This window comes from Phodopus roborovskii, unplaced genomic scaffold, assembly GCF_943737965.1.
Source record: "Phodopus roborovskii unplaced genomic scaffold, PHOROB, whole genome shotgun sequence".
Lineage (NCBI taxonomy): Eukaryota > Metazoa > Chordata > Mammalia > Rodentia > Cricetidae > Phodopus > Phodopus roborovskii.
Window position 1 is genome coordinate 40001104 of NW_026125281.1, and position 21383 is coordinate 40022486.

Consider the following 21383-nt stretch of genomic DNA (forward strand, 5'->3'; position numbering starts at 1 on the left):
GAGGGAGCCATTAAGTTTTGAAGAGAAAACTGACTCTAGAGAAATGTCCAGAGACCTACAAGACTGACCCCAACTAACAATTTGAGCAACAGTAGAAAGGCTACCATAAATACCCTTGCCTGATAATGAGATTGATGACTAACTTATCCACCATCATAGAGCCCTCATAAAGTAGCTGTTGGAAACAGAAGCAAACACCCACAGGTAAACACTGAGCTGAACTGGAATCCAGATGTAGAGAGGGAGGACAAGACGAGGCTACAGAGACAGCTGACCTGAAAAAGGAGGAGCTAAGGGGCCCCCCAGACCGATAGCTGGGAATCCAGCATTGGACCAACACTCAGACCCCTTGAACATGGGTCTCAGTTAGAAGGCCTGGGCAGTCTAAGGGACCTCTGACAGTGGAACTAGGATGTGTCCCTGGTGCACAAAAGGACTTTGGGAGCATATTCCCCATGGAGTGTCCCCATAAGGACACTCCCTTAACCTAGAGGGATGAGGGAGGGCCTAGTCCCTACTCCAAATGACTTGACAGATTTTGTTGACCCCTCCTGGAAGTCATCACCTTCCCTGTGGAGTGGGTAGGTGGGATGGTAGGGTGGGAGGGGCAGAGGGAGAGAGTGAACTGAGATCCATATGTAAAATAAGAAAAAAAAAAGGAATTACTATGTTACCATGGTGAAGAGGGAACCATCCCAGGAAAGTAAGAGTATGTCTACAAGTACAAATTAAGCAATATGACAGATTCACATGATCACCATCTCAATACAAGTAAAAATGCATTTGATAAAATTAAAAATCCCTTTGTTTTATACAAGTAATGCATGGAGTGGTGTGTGTGTGTGTGTGTGTGTGTGTGTGTGTGTGTAAAACAATAGAGTTATAGTTGTTACTCAGTGACAGAAGGTTAATGCTTAGCATATACAAAACCTTTGGTCCACATGTCCATTTTTCACTACTTATATTCAACATGACACTGCAAGTTTCAGCTGCATCAGTAAAGGATATAAAGAGCATGCCAATTAGAAAGAATACACACTGTCACCATTCTCAGATGACAGGATCTCACATATGGAAAACAACAAACAAGTTACGTTGCTGTTCTCTGATAATGAATTGTCTGAAATAGAAATAAAAAAAATCCCATTTTCTATAGCTATAAAAATACTAAGACATAAACTTAACAAAAGAGATAAGAGATCTCTACAAGGAAAATTATTAAGCACTGAAGAAAATACATTACAAAAAAAAAAAAAAAAAAAAAAAAAACCCTGTCTGTTAGAGATTTTGAGTTCACAAATTAGAAACATCAATGTAGCCAAGATGTCCATCCAAGTGTTCTACAACATCAGTGTGATATTTACTAGAACACCATTGAAACACCTTTTAAAAATGGAAAACCATCCCAAACGTTTGTATTCAATCACCAGATAACAACCAAAAGGTGAACAGCCAAAGCTGTCAAAAGAAAAACAAACCAACAAAACAAAAAATCTAGAAGGATCAAAGCAGGAGGCATTACCCTATCTAATTTCAAAGTGTACTAAACCATGTAACTGAAGATTGGTGTGGTAGTTTAATATCTAATTCCAGCAATGGAGGATAAGGCAGGGAGACAGCCAGCTGGAATTTAGCTTGGAATACATAGAAATGTCCTATGCTGAAAGTGAAGATAAAGGACATACAGTGGAGAGAGGAAACTCACAGAAAAAAGTAGAAAACCTAAGAATGAACCCATGTATCCACAGCCAATGAGGTTTGTTGTTACTGTTATTTTTTCTTTTTAAATAAAGGTGCTATAAACAAGGATTTTCTAAGACGTGATGCTGAGAAATTTGTATATCCACATGTAAAACAATGAAAGCAAGACATACCCCTACAGAGACCATAGTTACAAAACAAAAAATTCAAATGGATTAAAGATTATTAAGTGTAAAGACTGAAAGCTAAGAAAACATAAGGAAATTGTGAGAACCTCATAACATTGGAAGAAGCAAGGGCATTTTCTATAAAACCCTCAAAACAGAATAGCAAAAAAGTGGCAAATGTCATTTCCACAGGGCACGTCCAGCTCTTGTGAATGTGTCTTCAGACTCAAGATGGACCTTGTTCCTCAGAGTTGATTCGATTGACAAGTTCCTCTCACCTTTTTACCAAATGTTTTCTGCCCTTGTCTTCATTGGGTGATGGCTATGGTATCACAGTGTCTACCTCTTCATAGAGGGCACACCAGTGTCTTTTCCCATATAAATGTGTTTTGGTTGGCTCTATTCTAAGCATGTTCAAGGTTGGCTAGACTTTTCCTGGTGGTGGAAAAGAGGAGCAGATTCGGTAACGAATTTCCTTCCTTTGTAATGAGGTGTGCTTCACTTCAGAGGTGGAGCTGTGCAGGAGCTGATTCTGAGCGGGGTTAGCAAATGCACTTTCAGTACTTGATGTTGAAGCAGAGACCCAAAATGATGTTACTACTTGTTAAGCTCTGTGCTTATTGATATATTTAGCTATGTTTCTTTCAAAAGATCTGATGCCTCCTAAAGCATGATTTTGACGAACTTGAATATACTCTGAAGACCAGTTAGTGTTACATAAATGATTCCACTAGAGCTTTTGTGGGTTTTATGTTTGTTTGGTTGTTTGGTTTTTTGTTATTGTTGTTTTAAAGCCTGGGTGTAAAAAAATGCCTTCACTTATCTTTGTTTATTGTTTCTCTTAAATATCTACCAATATACTTATTCATATCATACCACATATGAAGAACAAATGTGAAGAAGCTTCTATGTGGCTAAAATTAATGAGCATTAGGTAAAAATATGGTTTACCATTCATTACAAGGAAATGCAAAATCATTGATACCCACAAAAGCAAATTACAGGGAAGAATACCTTCAGGTTATATTATCCAGTGATAATACAGATGTTCCCTTCTTTTCAATTGTTTTTTATAAAAGCTCAGGAAAATAAAAGCATTTTCTGTAGGCAGAAGTTTCTGTCCTGCCCAGACCCTACAGCCATTCAGTCACAAATAAACACACAAAGACTTATACTAATTACAAACTGTTGGGCCTATTGATCGGGATTATTACTAACAAACTCTTACAACTAAAATTAACCCGTAATTCTTACCTATGTTTAGCCATGTAGTTTAATACTTTTTTCTCAGTAAGGCTTTCTCATCTTGCTTCCTCTGTATCTGACTGGAAACTACATCTCTTCCTTTCCTATTTCCAGTATTCTCCTACTCTAGTAACCCTGTCTACACTTCCTGCCAATCAGAGTCTTATTAAACCAGTGTGAGTGACAAATATTTACAGTGAACAAGAGCATTAACCCATATCAATTTTCTTATGTTACCTAACAAATTGTGGGTTGAAATGTCTCCTCTAACTTCTCTTTGAAAATGATGACCAGTGTTTAGTTCCTGTACCTCCTTCTGGACCTCACCATAAAAGATGTCAGTCAGTCGTCAATGTCATGACTGGATAGCCCTTAATGGAGTCCACAATTCCATAGGAGTCCTTCTACATCTTCCAAAGACTGCAGCAAAGATTTCTACCAGTTCCTTATTCTTACCTCCAATTGCAACCTTCTTACCCATTTGCCATTCTCCATTACCAGATTCTTTGAGTTTATCTCAAGGTTAATTTGGATACTGTGTGGAAATGCTCTTGAAATTCATTCACTTGATACCTTTGCCTCTTTGACTCCAGTTACTTGGGAGAATCCCAGGATTATGTTTGATGGTGTATTTCCTTTATTCCTATTCTTCTGTCTCTGGGAGAGTCTATAAATGGAAATCAGGTTTGTTTTTCAATGGGTAGGATCAGGTTCTTTACATTTTTGCTGTATTGTGCTTGTGAAATGAGCAGTCCCCTTTAGCTAATTTATCTACATGTGTATCTGAGCAAAAGCATCTACATTAGCACCCTTCTTCCTCTGAAATCCCATTTAGGCAGATTCACTCCATCAACACGAGTAAAGTATAGCCCCTGCTAGTTAACCTGACGTGTTCACAAAATGCTTAGGCCACAGTCGCAGCAGGACTCACTGTCCAGAATCAGGAAATAGGGTGGTGCCTTAGGTGCCACATAGCACTATACTATCCTCAGTTCTGAGTGTTGGCTGAATTTTCGAGGTCTTCATGCTGCTACCACTGGAGTTGTAAGAGATTTATTTCCTCACAAGTCTCTAAGCTTGATTCAAATTGTTGAGACAATTATAAATTTCTGAATGTCTCCCTTTTTTCTATGCCATTCCCTACACAGATGACATGATCTTCATAACATTGACTACCTTTTATACATTCTTACAAATGAATATTCCATAGGGTGTAGAATGGGGCTGCAAATCTTCTCAAGAGACTCTCACAGACTTTCCAGTATACTAATTCCACTGAATCCATTTGTCAAAAAGTCAGTGACCAATCCAGAGTTAAGGACCAAAAAGTGAGTATCCATCTCTGAATAAAAGAAGTAGCAGAATATAGGAGAATGAACAATAAATCACAATATGAAGAAGCAGAACAGCCTGGGGAGTGGGAAGCATGCTGAAAGCTTGCTAAATAATTAGAATATTTCATCCCACCCATTCACAACAGAGCTCTCACCACTATGGGCTTTACACACGCAACCTAAATACCCTACACTGTGATGCTTGGTCAATGTATTGAGAAGGATAATGGATAATAATAGGAAAGTGTAAATTTGAGCAAGGCAGAAATGGAAATCAGTGAATTTAACTCATTGAAGCTGGGTTTAATTGGCAGAAGTCTCTGCAGACATCATGGCTCACAAGTAAGGGCACATATAATGTTCTGAAAGGAACAGTGGGCAATATCATATGGAAATTGAATATGATACCATAAGAGAAAGAGCAAACCAGAACTCGACATGTATCTTCCCATTCTATAGGATAAACTTTAGCCTCCCTTTCCCATAACGCCAGGATAAAATTGTTGTAAACGGATTACTTATGTCCTTAAGTTTCAAACATAAAGGAGATATGCTGGACGTATTCCAGGCTAATTCTTAAAGTCCTCTACAAAAGTCAGGAACAAGGTTTGGTATGGAGCACCAAGGTATGTGGGTGTGTGTACAGTTCAACTACTACTACACACAACCAGTTTCAATCTCTAGGACCAGAGAAAGATCAAAGTAACACAAGGACCTGCTGCCCATTGCCAAGACCTGCTCTGACTCACAATGCCAGGTCAATTCAGGGCCTGATGAATGAGATAAAATTGCTCTATTCTGCCTGTTTAGGCTCTACTGGCATAAGGGAACGAACACCCTCTGGCCAAGGGTCTGTGCACTCATCCATACAGCCAGGAAGAAATTAGATTCTCGTGTAGACACCATTTGTAAATACATGGGTAAATGCCATTTAATTTCAATATACAGTATATTGTGATTTAATAAGCTAGTAGTGTTCATCCTGAAAGACATTGGACATATGAAAAGATGCATTGAGAGAATGGAAACATGGATATGTCAATAGATCTATGTAAATTATACAATTAGGTAATGGATTCAAATCCAAAAATTATTCAGCAAATACTGGATCACAATATACTTCATATGAGGACATGTTAGTTATAGGTCACATGTAGAGGATTTTCTCAAGGCCAGTCCACAATCACAGGAAAGGTTACTAAGTAAATGGGGAAATGATGTTGTAGTTTTTATGATGTTAGAATGCCAATTTGGTGTTTTGGAGGGAGGTAGTATGTTTTATGTCCAGATGTGGCTCATCAAAACCAGTCACAATGGAGCTTGAAGAACTCCCCTAAAATTAGTGTTAAGAAAATGGCTTCTACTAACACTTTCATGGTCACTATTATTCAAACTGCCAATTTATTTTGATATATTTCCAAATCTTGCTTTAACTAATGTAATACATTACATGTAGGTTGAATCAGAGCAACGTGTTATTCTATAGGAGGCATAACTGACCTTCAAAACTATAACCCGAGAGTTGGGCGCTGAGAGGTTTCCCACCAATACATTCACTATCCCCTTGGTCAAGTCTCCTGTAATCTGCCCTCCAACTTTACTCTCTGCTGTAAGTAATTATTAGATGTGGGTTAGTTTTAATGTCTTTATTTATATTAAAATCACTCTTCCCTGTGGCTTTTGTACTATTGGGTGTTTTAACTCATCGTGCTATGACTGGTTACCTGTTCAGATTGCATTTAAGTTTCTCAAAGGTATGTGTTATCCTACCCAGTAGTATATGCTCCTTCTCTTCCCATTGAAGAACTGTAGCATGGTCAGCCTGTAGCTAGGTCACAGCTCACATCCAAGTGAAAGAAGAGGAAGCAGTTCCCAGGATGCCAAAAGTGTGCCACTTCCTGCCTACATGAGAAGAAACCCTAAGAAATACCTGGCAAACGAATGCTCATTTCCCTCCCTCTTCACTCACACAGGGAAATGAGAAGGGATTATAAGGTATTATTCTGGAGCTCTCCAAGAGGCCATGCCATTGCTAGCTGCTAGCAAATCACAAGCTCATTCAAAAATGAACCAAGGTCTTTATCTCACTAATATCTTTGAGTAACTCCACAGAGAGAGAGAACTGGGGGAGCACAGACCTACGGGAAGACAATATGACAATACTGTTATTCTATAGTGATTCTATAGTGGAAGAATTCAGTTGAAGCAAAATGTTTATTGCCTGCAGTGACTGCTAAGATCTTGTTATTTCCAGTACTGCCTCATTGAGCTAACCCATGGGTGGGCATTAGTTAGGATAGCATCACTGGAGTAGGCTGACCCATCAGGCAGAGCACAAAGAGGAACTTCTAGTTTTAATGATGTGAGTTTAAATCTCCTGTGGAGAATTTACTTAAAGAGAAGCAGTGTGTTGCTGTATTTCGAAGAGTTCCAGGTTCTAAGTGAGAAAGAAAATCCTTCTGTGGCCGTTATAGCTCTAGGACTGTGAGGTGTAGATGAACCTACCATGGTTCTTTCCAGTGTAAGATGGCCTTTCTCTGTCACCAGCAAGCCTGCCATTAGGTAAGCCTGACAAAGTTGTGTCAATGTGTGGTTTGTGCTGTAGGAACAAAAAAAAGTTTATGAAGAATATCTGGAAAATAATACAGAACACATAAATACAGTCATATAAGAATAGAACATGCTAGACATTCAGAATAAAAGGTCAAATGTGTTCCTATATTTTCTAGCCTAAAATGTGTGGTCTGTTATTCACATCAGCCCACATTGAGAAACGAGTTCAAATGGAAGTACAGAATTGCAAGCACTTAGAAAGATGTTTCATTTACAACGGGATTGTATCTCACATAGCACCATGTCCTCCAATGGTCATTAGTGTTGCAGAAGGACACAAGTAATATCAAGGTGACCAAGGTGGGTTGGATTCAACAGACAAACCTTTTCCTATCAATGTGACTTGTACAGTGTCATTGGGTCTCCTGATGGCAAAATTTTGTGTGAAAAGTAATATTTTATATGTTGCCTTTGAAAATTTTTAGTTTTTCAAGGAAAGATCTTGCCTCTCACTTTGTACTGGGGCTCACAAAATATACAGATATTCCTGGATATCGGGGGAGTCATTCTTAAGCAGCTAAGATTTGAGCAAATGTTAACATGAGGCACTTTGGATACTCTAGCATGTCAATGGAGAAAATACTTGTAAAAAGAATCAGAAGATCCACTTCTACAGGATCAAGTGATCAACTGAGGGAAACTAACTGGGTCTGATCGTGATACAGACTGGTGTGGGGACATCTTAAACAGCAGCCGCTGAAACCGGTTGACAAGGTCAGCAAAGTCAGTCTGAAGGGCCAGCCTCACATTGCATACCCATGGGGTAGATGTTAGAAATGGAAAGGAGAGGACAAAGATGACATGATGTTACTTAGAAAATTGGGGATGGTGGCAGAGGCCTGTAGTGCCAACACTCTGGAGGCTAGGCCAGGAAGGTTGCAGGTGTGAAGCTAGACTAAGTTACATAGTATTGATGTTTAATAAGGATCAGGAGAAGCAAATAGGCCAGATAGATGTTTATTCAGGGAGAAATAACTTACAACATAGACAGATGAACACCAGGAGGTTCCTGGTCCCAAGGATGCTTCCGGAAGTCCTCCTGTCCCTGGACTGCAAGCAAGAGAGCTCTCTGAGTCCCCTCCTCACCCTTAGTTCCCCCCATGTAACATCTGGCCATCTCTCCACCCCCAATGGGCGTGGTCTATGCCACAGGTGCTGACAAGGTGACTATCTCACTACAATTCCCCTTATAGTCTAAAGAAAAGATTTGGGCTAGATACAAAAACCATATACAAAAGAGTGAATAACAAGTGTGCTCTAAGAAAAGGAAAATCGAGAACATACAAACTTAAGACCTAACTATCAAGTCCTAAGGTGAAGTCAAAATGGGGTTTACAATACAGTTGTCCTAAGCCGGAAAGCTTAAGTCTAGTACCTAATACATCTAACTAGGAAGAGAGAATAATATTTGTGATAGTTTAATCTTCAACCTCATCAAAGACCTGAGAAGGAAAATAACAGTACTAGGCAGGAAGTGTGGATGGGTAGCTTCCAAAAGGTGCAGTGAGGACAGAAACAGCCTGCTACCTAGACAGTCACCCTAGGTCTTACAGCAAGGTTGGTACAGCCAGTTTTGTCTAAGGCCTAGAGTACCTGACAGACCACAACAACAGCAGGGAGGTAGAAAGCTGTCTTACCCTGACTCTTACCCAATGGGCGTGGTCTATGCCACAGGTGTGGATAAGGTGACTATCTCACTACAACATAGTATGACCTTGTCTACAATAAACATCAAATCTTAGGAGTCAGTACTCCTAATTATTGTTAATAAAGGAATTATTGTTAAAGTCCATGAGATATGCTGAAAGAAAGGATCTTTCTCTGGACTCACCCTGCAGTGGTCTAGCAGGACAAAGAGATCCACTTCCCTCCTCAGCTCTTCAAAGCCCACATGCAGGTATGGAAATCCCAGTCCATGATTCTTCCCTGCATTTCTTCTCTTGAAGGTAGATTAAAGGGACACTTGTTCAGTGCAGTCTATATCCCCATACCTCAACTTTAACATAGCTTAAAGAAGTACATGGGAAATTGATTAATAGCATACAATGGAAGAAAGGTGAGATAAGTTGTCCCAGAAATCATAGAGAGTAAACTTCTGTCCACAGAAAAGAGTGAAGAGTAAGTCCAAGAAAAATGAAGTAAGAAAAGCATTCTAGAAGAGTTCAGTTATAAGCATATACAGCCCACATCAGAAGTCCTTTTTTGTGTCATTTACATCCATCTAGATAGGTGAAGTCACAGATCTCATCATGGGGGAAGAAGACACTCTTAAATAATGAGCATAACACGGTACAACTCCACATCCACCAACCAGCTGGGTACCACACTCTCTTACCCTGTATTTGTACTTGAGACAAGAGGACATGTGGGGTACATGGAGAATTGTATCAACCATTCATGGCACTCTTTGTACCCAAGCTTAGCATCTAAATAGTAGAAAAGATTCTCTTGACTTTAAAATGAATGGTCTTAAAATGGAATTGCACTTGAGCTAGTGTTTGTCTGCTTTGAATGTATTTATAAAGCTCTCTTCACTTACCCAGGCTAATGGACTGACACCATTAACTCCTGACTTGGTGCCTACATCACTGGATCTGCTACCTTAAACTCAACCAATGATTCACAGCTTAATTTTCCCCTTTAATTTTTCTCACCATATAAAACTGTTGCTCTTAGTGCAGGAAAATCTTCATGAGAACATTACATTGGAAGTTAAACACCAAGAAATAGTTTGAATATTGAATGTATTAAGAATATTTTAATATTTAACCCTGATAGAAATAATTTTTGCTAAGAAGTACTTTGATTATTTTCCCTATTTGTAGCAATTAATATTTCTATTTCAAAGAATGCATACTTTCATTTAATTATGATAATTAATCAGCATAAACTATTTTAGAAATGGTATTAAACCCATATCAGCATTAGTCTAGACCTTTTTCTATTAAGGCCTAAGGGAAAATTATTGTAAAGATAATATATGTATAATTTCTATATGATGATAGCATAGTTTAAACAAATTATCACCAGGGGAAATGAAACACTATTACTAAGAAAACATTCAATGTCTAAGACTTGATTTTTATGACATTAATAATATCTCATAATTTATGCCTCAGAGATAATGCCCAGTTTTATTAAATTATATTCTACATAAGTTATATCATCTCATTTTACTTAACAATGAGCAATTTTTTATAGGCATGAGGGAATCAGAGCTGGGCATGGTAGGCTACATAAACTTTCACAAAGAAAGCGAATTACACCTTAAACCAAAAACCGACACTGCCATCCACAACAGTATTGAGATTCACTGAAAATGGAGCTTGAATGCCAAATGGTGGTGGTGCATGCCTTTAATCCCAGCACTCAAGAGACAGAGGCAGGCAGAGGCAGGTGGATCTCTGAGTTCGAGGCCAGCCTGGTCTACTGAATCTGGTTTAAATGATCTTAGAATTCAATGACTGTTTCTCTCAAACATCTTCTTCGTGGTTACTATGGTACTGTGTGCACAGATTTCTGCTGTAACCTACTCTTAGAATGCTACTTAGCACTTTATTCTTGTGAAGAATCAATCACCCAATCATTTCACGCATACACAATGCTTCACTTGATATTCCCACAGTGCTCAGGGGAGGAGCATGGGGACATGGACAGAGAGAGAGAGAGAAGAGAGGAGGAGGAGGAGAAGGGAGCTAGAGAGAGAGCTTATCTATTTGTATGCATTGTTACTTCTCCAGAGCTTGGGGATACTCAAAAGGTGCTGTACCAATGACAGAATTCAGTCAACTATATCTGTGTCCAATGGAGGTTTACTATGATACAAAAGTGGAAGAAAGGGTATAGGAGATATCTGTGTCTAAAATAAAGTCAAGTACTTATTGGGGAAAAAAGAAAGAAAACCTTTCTATAGCAGCTGAAACAATTGATACCGGTTGGAGAAGGAGTGAATCCTGAAGACTCTATGGCTGAAGTGAAGTTAGGCCCTTTGACAAGTGTGTCACATTTTAACCTGTCCCTGACATACTGCTGTGAGCCTCTCCTGGCACCTTCACAAAAGCCTGGGAGACTACATGAGCCATTGAATCCTCTTCCCATTTTGTTCAGTCTGCAGGAAGGAGAGCTTGCATTCATACAGCAACACTCCTAAACAGCCTTCCTGGCTATCTTTCCCTAATTGTTTCTAGGAAATGCAGTGAGGATAGAGGGGAGGTACTGTCCACTGCAAATAAGGGAGGAGGAAGGAAGCCTTAGGTGCATTCCTTCTTTAACTTGCTCACTGGCCTTACTTCATCCCCTGCACCTCTGCCCTTGTTCAGCTCTGGCAATGCTCACAGTGAACAGTGGGGGAAACTTCCAGGGCATTAGGGTTATGTTCAGAGCTGTGAGCTAAGGGAAGAATAGATCTGAACTCAACTGCTCAGGAAAAGAACATCTTCCCCTAAACAAAGCCTTTGTAAAAAGGCAGAGTCGGGGAATTTCCAAGGATGCACAGCTGGGAGGGGCTGATCTGGATGACAGTATTCAACTGCAGGAGAGGCAGGTGGAATGTGTCTCTAAAGAGCCTTCGCTGTTGACATGAAGTACTTGGACTTCAGACAGAACCCCCAGACATTAAGCAGCAGATCCAGCGAATTCCCATTTCTTAGGAATACAATTGTCAGTGTTCTGGGCTCAGGGCTGCTCAAGGTTCTTATAATGAAGTCTAATAAACAACAGCTACTTCTGGGTATAGAGGCACGCATCTGTCATTGACCACTCTGAGGCAGCAGGATGGAGTTCCAAGCCAGTGTGAGCTACTTAGAGTTTGATATCAGCCTGGGCTGTAGATCTCACGTGTTAGTTATTTAGGGTGGGTGGGTAGGTAGGTAGGTAGGTAAGAAGATAGGTAGGCCATTAAAAAAAAAAAAACTGGACGTAGGCTGGGTGTTAGTGGTACAGGCCTTTAATCCCAGAACTCCAGAGGCAGGAGCAGGTGGTTCTCTGTGAGTTCAAGGACAGCCTGGTAAGCTAGTTTCAGGACAGGCTCCAAAGCAATACAGAGAAACCATGTCTCAAAAAACCAAAAACAAAACAAAAAAACTGGACTTAGGAGGAAAGATGGCCGCCATTTTCCTATTTTATTTAAAAGTTATAAGTAGAAGTCCCAAGTTCTCTAACAACATCATGTAAACAGGAAAAGTGAACAGCCAATCCCCACTGTTCTCCAGGCAGCTATGGAAGGAACTGCCCCTCCTAACAAGGCTTCATTTAGTCCCTCAGTCCCTAATGCACCAACATGGGACTTCAGTGCCCACTGGGCTGTGTGCTGTGTTGGAGCACCAGGATAAGCACGGGTTTGGGGGAGGTTCGTTTGAAGCAACAGGAACAGCATTTGATTATAAAGCCAAAGCCAAAACAAAACAAAACAAAACTAAGCTAAAGAAAGGAAGGAAGGAGAGGAAGTAAAATAAGAGTCCTAGAAGAGAGTGCCTCCTGAGAGACAAGATGTGGAAATGGAGTTTCAATGGAAGAAAGCAAAGCTCAATGTAAATAACCATTTCATTAGAGTTGCAGGAAATGCTGAGCTTCTCACAGGAGCTGCACATTGTGGGCTCAGATTAAGGATAATGGGTTCCCGTGTGAATACTCCTCATTACTCGTCTTGAAAGAGCAGTAAATCTACAGAAAGAGTAATTTAGGTTTACTGTTCATAGTCCATTCACTTTGCGTATAAGCACCTCTGTTTAAGATTTTAAAAATATGATGCAAAAGAAAAAAGATCAGCCCCAAATGAGCCAATTTCCACTCCTCTAATAGGCCTGGCACCCAGGCCTATGCAACAGGCTGTAGACGTTTGGACCAAGAGATAGTAATGGAGTTATAATCTCAGGAGCCACACACACAGAGAAAGAGAAATGATTTCAGTGGTCCCTGAATTATTTGCACATTTCCATGAACCTAAATACTCTGTTCATCTTTCCATCAATGTTAACTCTCAACTCCACAGAAAGTAAAGGGCCTGAAAATGTAGTTCAGATTCAAAAGAAAATAAATTATTTGAGAGGAAAATGTCTGTAAAATGAAATGTGAGTTATTTAATTGTGGGAGTGTGCTGCTAAAGCATTGACTTTTAAAGCCAAAAGCCTGACCGTTCCTGTTTTGAAACTGCTCCATATGTATTTGGTGGTGAGATGCTTACAGCCCAGAGCAAAGCGGAGGTGATTGCCACACCTGTCATTCCAGCAGCTGCGTGGCTGTCAAAGGAGGACTTTGAGGCTAGTCTTGACACCCTATTGAGAACTTTGTCTCAAAAATAAATCAACAAGTAAATGACAAATAAATAAAATAACAGAACCAAGCATGGGAAATAAAAGCCACCCTTAAAGTGGAGTTATTTCTAGAAAGCAAAGTCATATCTGTTGTCTGTGGCTTTTCCTCTGCTTTCTCATCAGACATCTGGCTCAGTGATTTATGCAGTGACTTCCAGCTCCTGAGCGAAGTGTCTGAGTGAATGAGCCCCAGAGGCCTTGTAGCATGTGGGCTAAGGTGGACCCAAACTACTGGACGCAAATATTTTATTTCTCATAAATGATCTTGACTAGAATCTCAGCAACTGCTTATGGTGTTTACTTGTCTTTTGTTTGGCCACTAAAATGAAAGGTGAGAGTATTTTCAAGTTTCCATTTTGTATGTGAAAGATCTGAGCACTGGGTGCTCAGAGCTCCTCAGAGCTGAGGAGGTGGGTCTTGCCTCTTCATTCCACCAGAAAGCAGCCAAATGGGCAGTGAGTAAAGACCTATCATAAGGTCATCATTAAGACATTTGATGGACAGGTATGTCATTCTAAGAATAATTGCTGTGACATTTTAGTATATCTTAATGCATTCTTGCTATGAAGCAGTTTCTTGTATAGGAATCAATCAGACTGTGTCTCAACAAACTATTTCATAAGAAAAAAAATTCAATGCCCTTAGATGCTCCAATTGTAAAATTATCTGGAAGGAAAAATAACTAGCAGAGAGAAAAAAAAAGTCTAAAACACAGGGGATAAGAAAGTAATTCATTGAAAGAAAAGAACGTCTGTGTGATGAAAGCCTTCAAAGCTCACAACACACCCTTTCCATAAACACAGAGGATAAAAAACAGGGACTCCTAGACATGAGCTTGCTTCTTATGACATGTCAAACTCATTCATTTCTTTCAAAAGAAAAGCAAACAACTAAATTCTTAAACAACTATTACTATGTTTTACCTTGTAAGGACAAACAATTGTTTTTAAATTAACTTGCCTCCATCCCATCCAAATCAAAAGCCCTTGGATCTGGGGTCCTTCTCAGGAATAATATCAAGCATTCTTTTAAGTGTTCAGGTTATACATGAATTCTTGGAGGATGTTATTTTAAAGGGTGCAAATCCAAGGTGACCTCTCCTCTTTTGCCGCATGAAAACAAGGGGATATTGAGGCCTTTCTTTCATTTTACCTCGGGGTTGGGGGGGGGGTGGATAAATCATCAGGTACTCTGGCCCATGTTTTAATCCCATCACTCAGTAGGCTGAAGCAGAAAGGTCAAGATTGCTGCAAGTTCATCATGCACTGACTATTGAATTCCAGTCCAGCCCATACATAATGAAACCATGGTCTTTGCATTATCACAGTGAAGCCATCAGTTTTGACAAAGTAATTGAAGGACAGTGCTAGGTAAGGAAGGGTTTATATTGGTTTGTCGGGGTCATCCCTGATTCCCATAAGATCCCATAAGCAATATATCAAAAGATTTTCCCCATGGCACTTGTTGATCACATAACAGTAATTATTGAACTAGGCTCTCATCATCCTGTTCCCAACAAGGGTCCAGTGTTCTAAGAAGCATTTTTGTTTTAGGACTTTGTTAACACAGGTTCTGGCGGCCCTTGATCCCCAGTGATGGTGGTTATGGGAAGATTCTATCTTTGTTACATAAAGATGCATGGCTGTGGAGCAGCAACCTCTCCCCTAAGTGCTATCACATTCTGTGTCCCACAGTGTACTTACAAAAGGAAATACTCAATGAACCCTCATGAGATAATCTTCCAACAGCTACCTTCTCATAATTAATTTCCTACTAGTTGCTATTTCTTTCAACGCAGTTTTATTGTCACAAAAAAAAATAGACCTGCCTTTCTATAGCAAAGCAATAAATGTTACTGATTGTCCTATATTTTTAAAGTTGTGAGTGACATACATATTTAAATATCTATTGCTGCTAAATCATTTTACGCGATAGTCAATGTTGAAACTCTTTGAGCGATTGTGAAAAGTATAACTTGGTGTATTCCTTCAGACAGGGCATGTTTGATTTCTACATTGTTGTCATATAAACTGTAAGGCCAAAGATGGGCCCTTTGAATATGCAAAGTTCCCCTTCCCCACCTTGAATCAGGCAGATTTGCAACATTTTAAACTGGCACTTCATCCCTCTTTCAGCAAGCATCCTCTGCAGATTTAATGATCAGGAACATCCTTCTGATGCATGCTGGGAGATATGGCTGCAGGGTACAGACCACAGCAGACAGTGTGTCAGATGAGGCAGAACTTCTTGTTAGGGGTGAGTATGCTAATAGCTCAGATTGCAGACTCGATCACTATAAATTACCTACAAAGGGACTGGAATGCATGGACTTGGGGCGCCACAGCACTGTGCTGTTCACTCTCAATTTCACGATCTCTGTCATTTTTGCTTAACCTTTTTTTGCCTTTGAGATGATGATGTAGGAAACCTCTCCTTAGGAACAGACAAAAGCGAAAAGCCATCTCCAAAACACTTGCAGTAATGAGTAGCTGCTAAGTGGCAAACCAACTTAACCCCAAAGTCAAAAGCATAGCTGCTTTTGTGACACATGGGTCACAGAGTCAAGGATGCTCTGTGTGTGTATGTGAGTGTTTTAAAACCGTATGTATACATACGGCTTTAAATATATGTGTATGCACATACAGCTTTCAAGTACAAAGCCAGGCATTATAATTTTCTCCTTTACCCACTTTCCCAGCTTTCAAAACGAAGGAAACTTCACATATATGATACAGACAATTGTTAAATGGCAGGGATATTTTTTTCTAAGCTTGAAAATGTCAACCTACATCCTGTCTGTGCAAAAATGACAACTAAGTGTTTTCAAATTACAAGCCACTCCCCCAAAATTGCAACCCTATGAATTTTTGTCTTATTTCAATTAAATATGTGTCTGTAGCATGAATTGTCTTTGCAGTATTATTTCTCTAGATGAGAAGTATGCATCCCAGCATGTATTGTCCTTCTCTTCTTTTTGCCTTCCATCTTCCTTTTTCCATTCCTTATTATCTCCAAACTGCAATTCTTTCTTTGCTCATAGCATGTACAGTATACCCATAGACAGTTCCCAAAATTCTTGAATTGTGCAAAGCCACAAGAAAGACAAAAGTAATCACCAAGACCCTACCCAGTACCCTTTGCTTTCCCTCAATCTTACACAGAGATGGCTGTTGCATGCTTCCAATTCTTGTGCAATATACACAATAAACACTTTCATAGTCTGTAGTAACAGATCATGTTTTAAAACAGTGGTCTTTAACCATGTGAAGTGTTTTTCAGTTATCATTTTAAGAGCTGATGTTTTTAAGAATTTCACACAGTAAACATAAAGGTGACGGACAACCTCTTAGTTGGCTCTGTCTCCAGCTGTTTATTGATGTGTGGTAGTGCATCCACCAATGCTTTGATGAGATGATATTAAAGATCTGTGTCATTGAGAATAAGCTTAGTGGTATCTGGTGTGCTTGCTTCTACTTATAAGACTGCTCATCTTGTCTCGAAATTTTGTGTCATGAATCTATGTTATATCACTTCATTGTAAAACCAAAATTTTTAAAGTGTTCCTATTTCAATGCGTAATATTCTGTGTAGCTGAAATTTTCCTTGTACCTTCTGAATGTGCAAGATTCCTGTAACTGCACACTATACCCCACAGTCAAATAGGTAGAACATCACTTTCTTTTCTTGCTGTTGTCTGTCTTGGTTGTGTGTATTTACTTGGTACACTTGACTAGTAATTTAGATTGATCCTCCTAAAATTAGAACTTTCCAGTTGAATACCACAATTCAGACACTGATAACAAGAAACCAGGTAATTTTTTTTTCAGGACTCTAAGGGACAAATTTAAGTGGCAAACTACATATCCTGCTTTGTAAGTAAAATTAAACTCAACAGTGTTCAGAACATAATTCAAGGCCAACATTTTCATGTTCTGTTCTTTTAGCCTTTGGCTTTATGCCTAGGAGATGATTAAATGCATTAATTTTGGAATTGCACCCAATAGCAATTTCAAACAGGTTGTTAGTGTCTGAATATTTATGTACCAGTAAGCTCAAGCTTTCCCTTGAAGTGAGTTCAATCCAGCCACTCAAGTTTTGATTATGATTTCAGAAATTAGGGAAAATAATTTGCTTCTACCTCCCAGCTAGTCTTAGAGAGATTTTAAAACTAAACTAAGGGTTATGCTTCATCTATCATCATTTTTGTGATGAAAATTAGCGCATTCTGGCCATCAGTGGTATTTTGCACGCTGGAATGTTGCTTGTTTTAGTGTTGACCTGTGAGGGTGGATTTACTCTCCATGTCTCGTGACCCAATCTCGCCATTCTCTGTAAAGGAGGGATGGTCTTCCATTCCAGGCAGCGAAGCCAAAGCTGACTACTCTAGAGTAAGTTTTTCTAAAGGCTATCAAAAGTCAAGTGGCAAGGTTACTATTTTATGTTACCAAAATGTGTGTGGGATCAGTGAAGAGCATCCACTTGCAAAACACCATGGATTGGGCAGTACACTTTTCCCAGTGTTGATCAGGCAAGGGATATGTTAACATAATGCCCTGATGCTGACTTAGGAAAAGAGTCCTTACTCTCACAGCTGCTCTTATTGTCTCAGTTTTCATTAAAGATCTTAATATATCCTCTAAGCTGAGTCCGAGGTTTATCCCACACTCATTTGGAATCAGAATGTTTCAGACTCCATCTCCCTGCCTCTCACACATTGTGTCTTAAGGGCTCTCATGTCGCCAGAAAAAAACTTATTTTTACTCTTGCTTATAATTTTGGCTGTAACTGTATATGTTATATACAGCATAAAATCAATCATCTCTTCTAATTTTGATTTCACTGAACCAGCATTATGATGGCACCATATGTGTAATCTGCAGAACAACAAAATCTCCAGCAACATGAATATAATAAAAGAAATTATTGTGCTAGATTATGAATATAAACAGATAAAGTTATGCCCAGACACCATTTTCTTTACTTTGAGAAGTGTATACAAAAGCAATAGAGAGAGCAAGAGGATGCCATGCTGTAGGGACCCATAAAAGATGGACAGAAGCTCATGGGAAGAAACACACTCCTTCAAAGGACCTAACATGTTCAGGTAATATAAGAGGCAGTCTATTATAGTACACACAACTCCAGATAGAAGAATTATTTTGTTATTTGATGATTCACAAATCAATGTCACATAAATTTCTAACAGTAAATAGCACAGTAGGAAAGTTCCTTGGTTTAAATAAAGACATGCTTAAAATAAGACATACTTAGCTCAACTAGCATTACTGGGAACGGGAACATGAGCCCGAGTTACTTTTATACTGCTCACAGGTAGAGGAAGCAATTAAGAAAATCACATTTCATTCAACTGTATTTCTTTTCAATGTGTTCTCAATGAAAAAAGATAAGTTGTGGAAGTCTGAGTCACGAGGGTTAGCTGTATACCAGTAGAGAGGGACAGTGTACATCTGCCATCTTACTAATTCTCCTGTTCCACTTACACAGTAGAACAGGATAATTAGGAGCTCAAGATCAGCCTCAGCTATATAAGACTGTTTCAAAGAAATTAGAGAAATTATGAAAATAGTAAATAAATAAATAAATAAATAAAATAACAATCAGAAAACCAACCATCTTCTGGGTCCTTCTAATACATTTCCTTCCCTGAAATCTATGTAGCCTCTTAGACGCAGCTAGCATGTGCTTAAATGATTTTGAGATGAACGGACCCCTTGAAAGTATAAGGTGTTTGGGCACATTAACTGCTTTCAGGCATGCGCCTCTAACCCCATACCACTATTTCTTCCCCTGAGAATTAAACTCATATTCAATTCTAAGTCCTTAACTTTTCTTATCAACTCGGTTCCATCTATTTTTTCCAGTTTTTAAACTCCAATAATTTAATATTTCCTAGACTGCTTAGTAATTTTCCGCAGCAAAGCAATGATATCATATCAGCACTTGCTCTATGAGATAAGTCACCAGGCACTTGTTTATAACTTGCTGTTCATTTCCTCCCCAGTCTTGTGGTAGCTGAGGTGTGGTCAGCACTCAGGATGAAAAGATCAGGCCGAGGCCTCACACCTCCAGAGGTTCCACTTAATGTTCCATTTATGGGAAGGTCCTTTGGTGACCTTTGACCTTGCAAGAGAAGTGGGAGGGACTAGGAAGAACAGCGTAAGGATAGCGGTGGTCCCGATGCACAATGTGAGGGACCCCATCCAAGAGAGAGACAATAGATGCCTCAGTCAAGGTTATTTAGAAGGCCCAAACGAGTGGTGGTGAGACATGGCTCTATTCACAGGGCTCTCTCAGGCTCAGGGCTCTGGAAGAGAACAGGTTACACGCATGTGAAGCCAACATGTGTAACTGTTAAATGATGTACAACTGTGGCCAAGCAAAGAAAGAGAATGGGATAGATTATTCAAAAATTAGTTCACAAAATTAGATAGCCAGAGCCTCCATACCATTTTTTTTTAAACAAAAATAACCTGTTATTTTACTCCACAGGTCCTGTATTTTGAAAGTTTGCATATTGGTCTGAAGTGATCTTTATAAATATTTCTTTTTTGTTGTTTTATTTTTATGTTTTTTATTTAAATTAGAAACAATCCCAGTTCCTGCACCCTCCCATCCTCCCCTGCTCCCTTTAACCCCGTTCCATCCCCTTTCTGACATTTAACTTTTTATTGTTCTCTGTGAGTTGTATGTGCTTTATGCTTTGTGTGTGTGTGTGTGTTTGTGTGTGTGTGTGTGTGTGTGTGTGTTTGTGTGTGTGTGTGTGTGTGTGTGTGTGTGTGTGTTATCACCCATGTTGAGATCAGAGAGCAATTTGTGGCTGTTACTTCTTTCTTTTCATCATATAAGACCCGGGCATTAGACTCAGCTCACCAGGCTTGTTGGACAGTACTGTTACTTGCAGAGCCATTGTTATCTCAATCGTTATCTTTTAATTCAAGAAAAAAAAAACATTTTTTTTCATCATAAGATAGGTGATGCTGCCAAACCAGACATTTCTTTCCAGACAACTTCAAAGAGACAACTTTTTTAGTTAGCTTTAAATTTCTATCTATTTGCATATTTTTAAGATTGTTGAAAAATAATGATACCAGTTTCTTCTTGAATGGAAAACAGTTTGACATTGTTTGATTAAATACTGTCCACATTTACTCCAAGTTCTGTTAGTGAGTCTCAATAGCAAGATAAAATGTCTAGGAAAATTTCTACACTGGGGGGAGGGGGTTGCCTGCACTGTCACTTTCCAAGCTCAGAGGAAACAACCTAAGATTTTTGTCAATTGACTTGGAAATAAATCAGACTTAATGTTCTCTTCACTCCTCACCCGTAATATCAGCATTGATTTTAAATTGATATCAACATCTGTGTTTAGGACGAGATTTTCTTTAGGAGCAAGTTTCTTTTTTCTTACACTACTCAGAGAGTTATTTGCTAATCAGCAGAACTTTCAACCTACGAAAGTTGTATTTCTTTTGTCAATAAAGTATTTGGCTTCTCTGTAACACTCTTGATTTGGTGTATGGAAGTCACAGGTGTCAAGGCCAGCAAAGCTGAAATTACTTCCGTAGCTTGCACTCATGGGCATACACATCAGAAAATAAAACTGAAGAAATCAAGTGTAGTGTCAGTACACGAAGATGTCCAGCTGCAGAAGTCTGAGTCTCGTTGGCATGCTGCTCATTCAGCAAGGATGGAATGCCTTCTGTAATTCAAGTTTTCCCTCAGACTCTGACATTTTCACTAGCCCACGGACCTCCTCGGGTCGCTTGATGGAAAAGTGCCACTATCCAGGAACAAAACTCTGGCGTCTCTAGCTCACTTTTAAGAACATTCTCACCGTTGTGCTTCACATCATAGATATTCCCCAGCAGAAACTCTATGAGGATCCCATTCCATTTTTGTTCCCATCTTTCCTATACAGGCATCCTAATATAAACATATCATTCCCACATTTACATAAACATGTGAAGATGAATGCTTAATATGATATTACA

At 39.2% G+C, this 21383-nt stretch overlaps 1 protein-coding gene across 1 annotated transcript in view; it reads left to right on the forward strand.

Moving 5' to 3' along the window:
- The window catches only part of Cntn5 (contactin 5), a 635441-nt gene that overhangs the window by 532983 nt on the left and 81075 nt on the right, over nucleotides 1-21383 (forward strand). The window contains exon 14 of the mRNA XM_051199086.1: nucleotides 15507-15627. Within this exon, the coding sequence (XP_051055043.1) occupies nucleotides 15507-15627 (121 nt within the window). The remainder of the gene's footprint in view (nucleotides 1-15506; nucleotides 15628-21383) is intronic.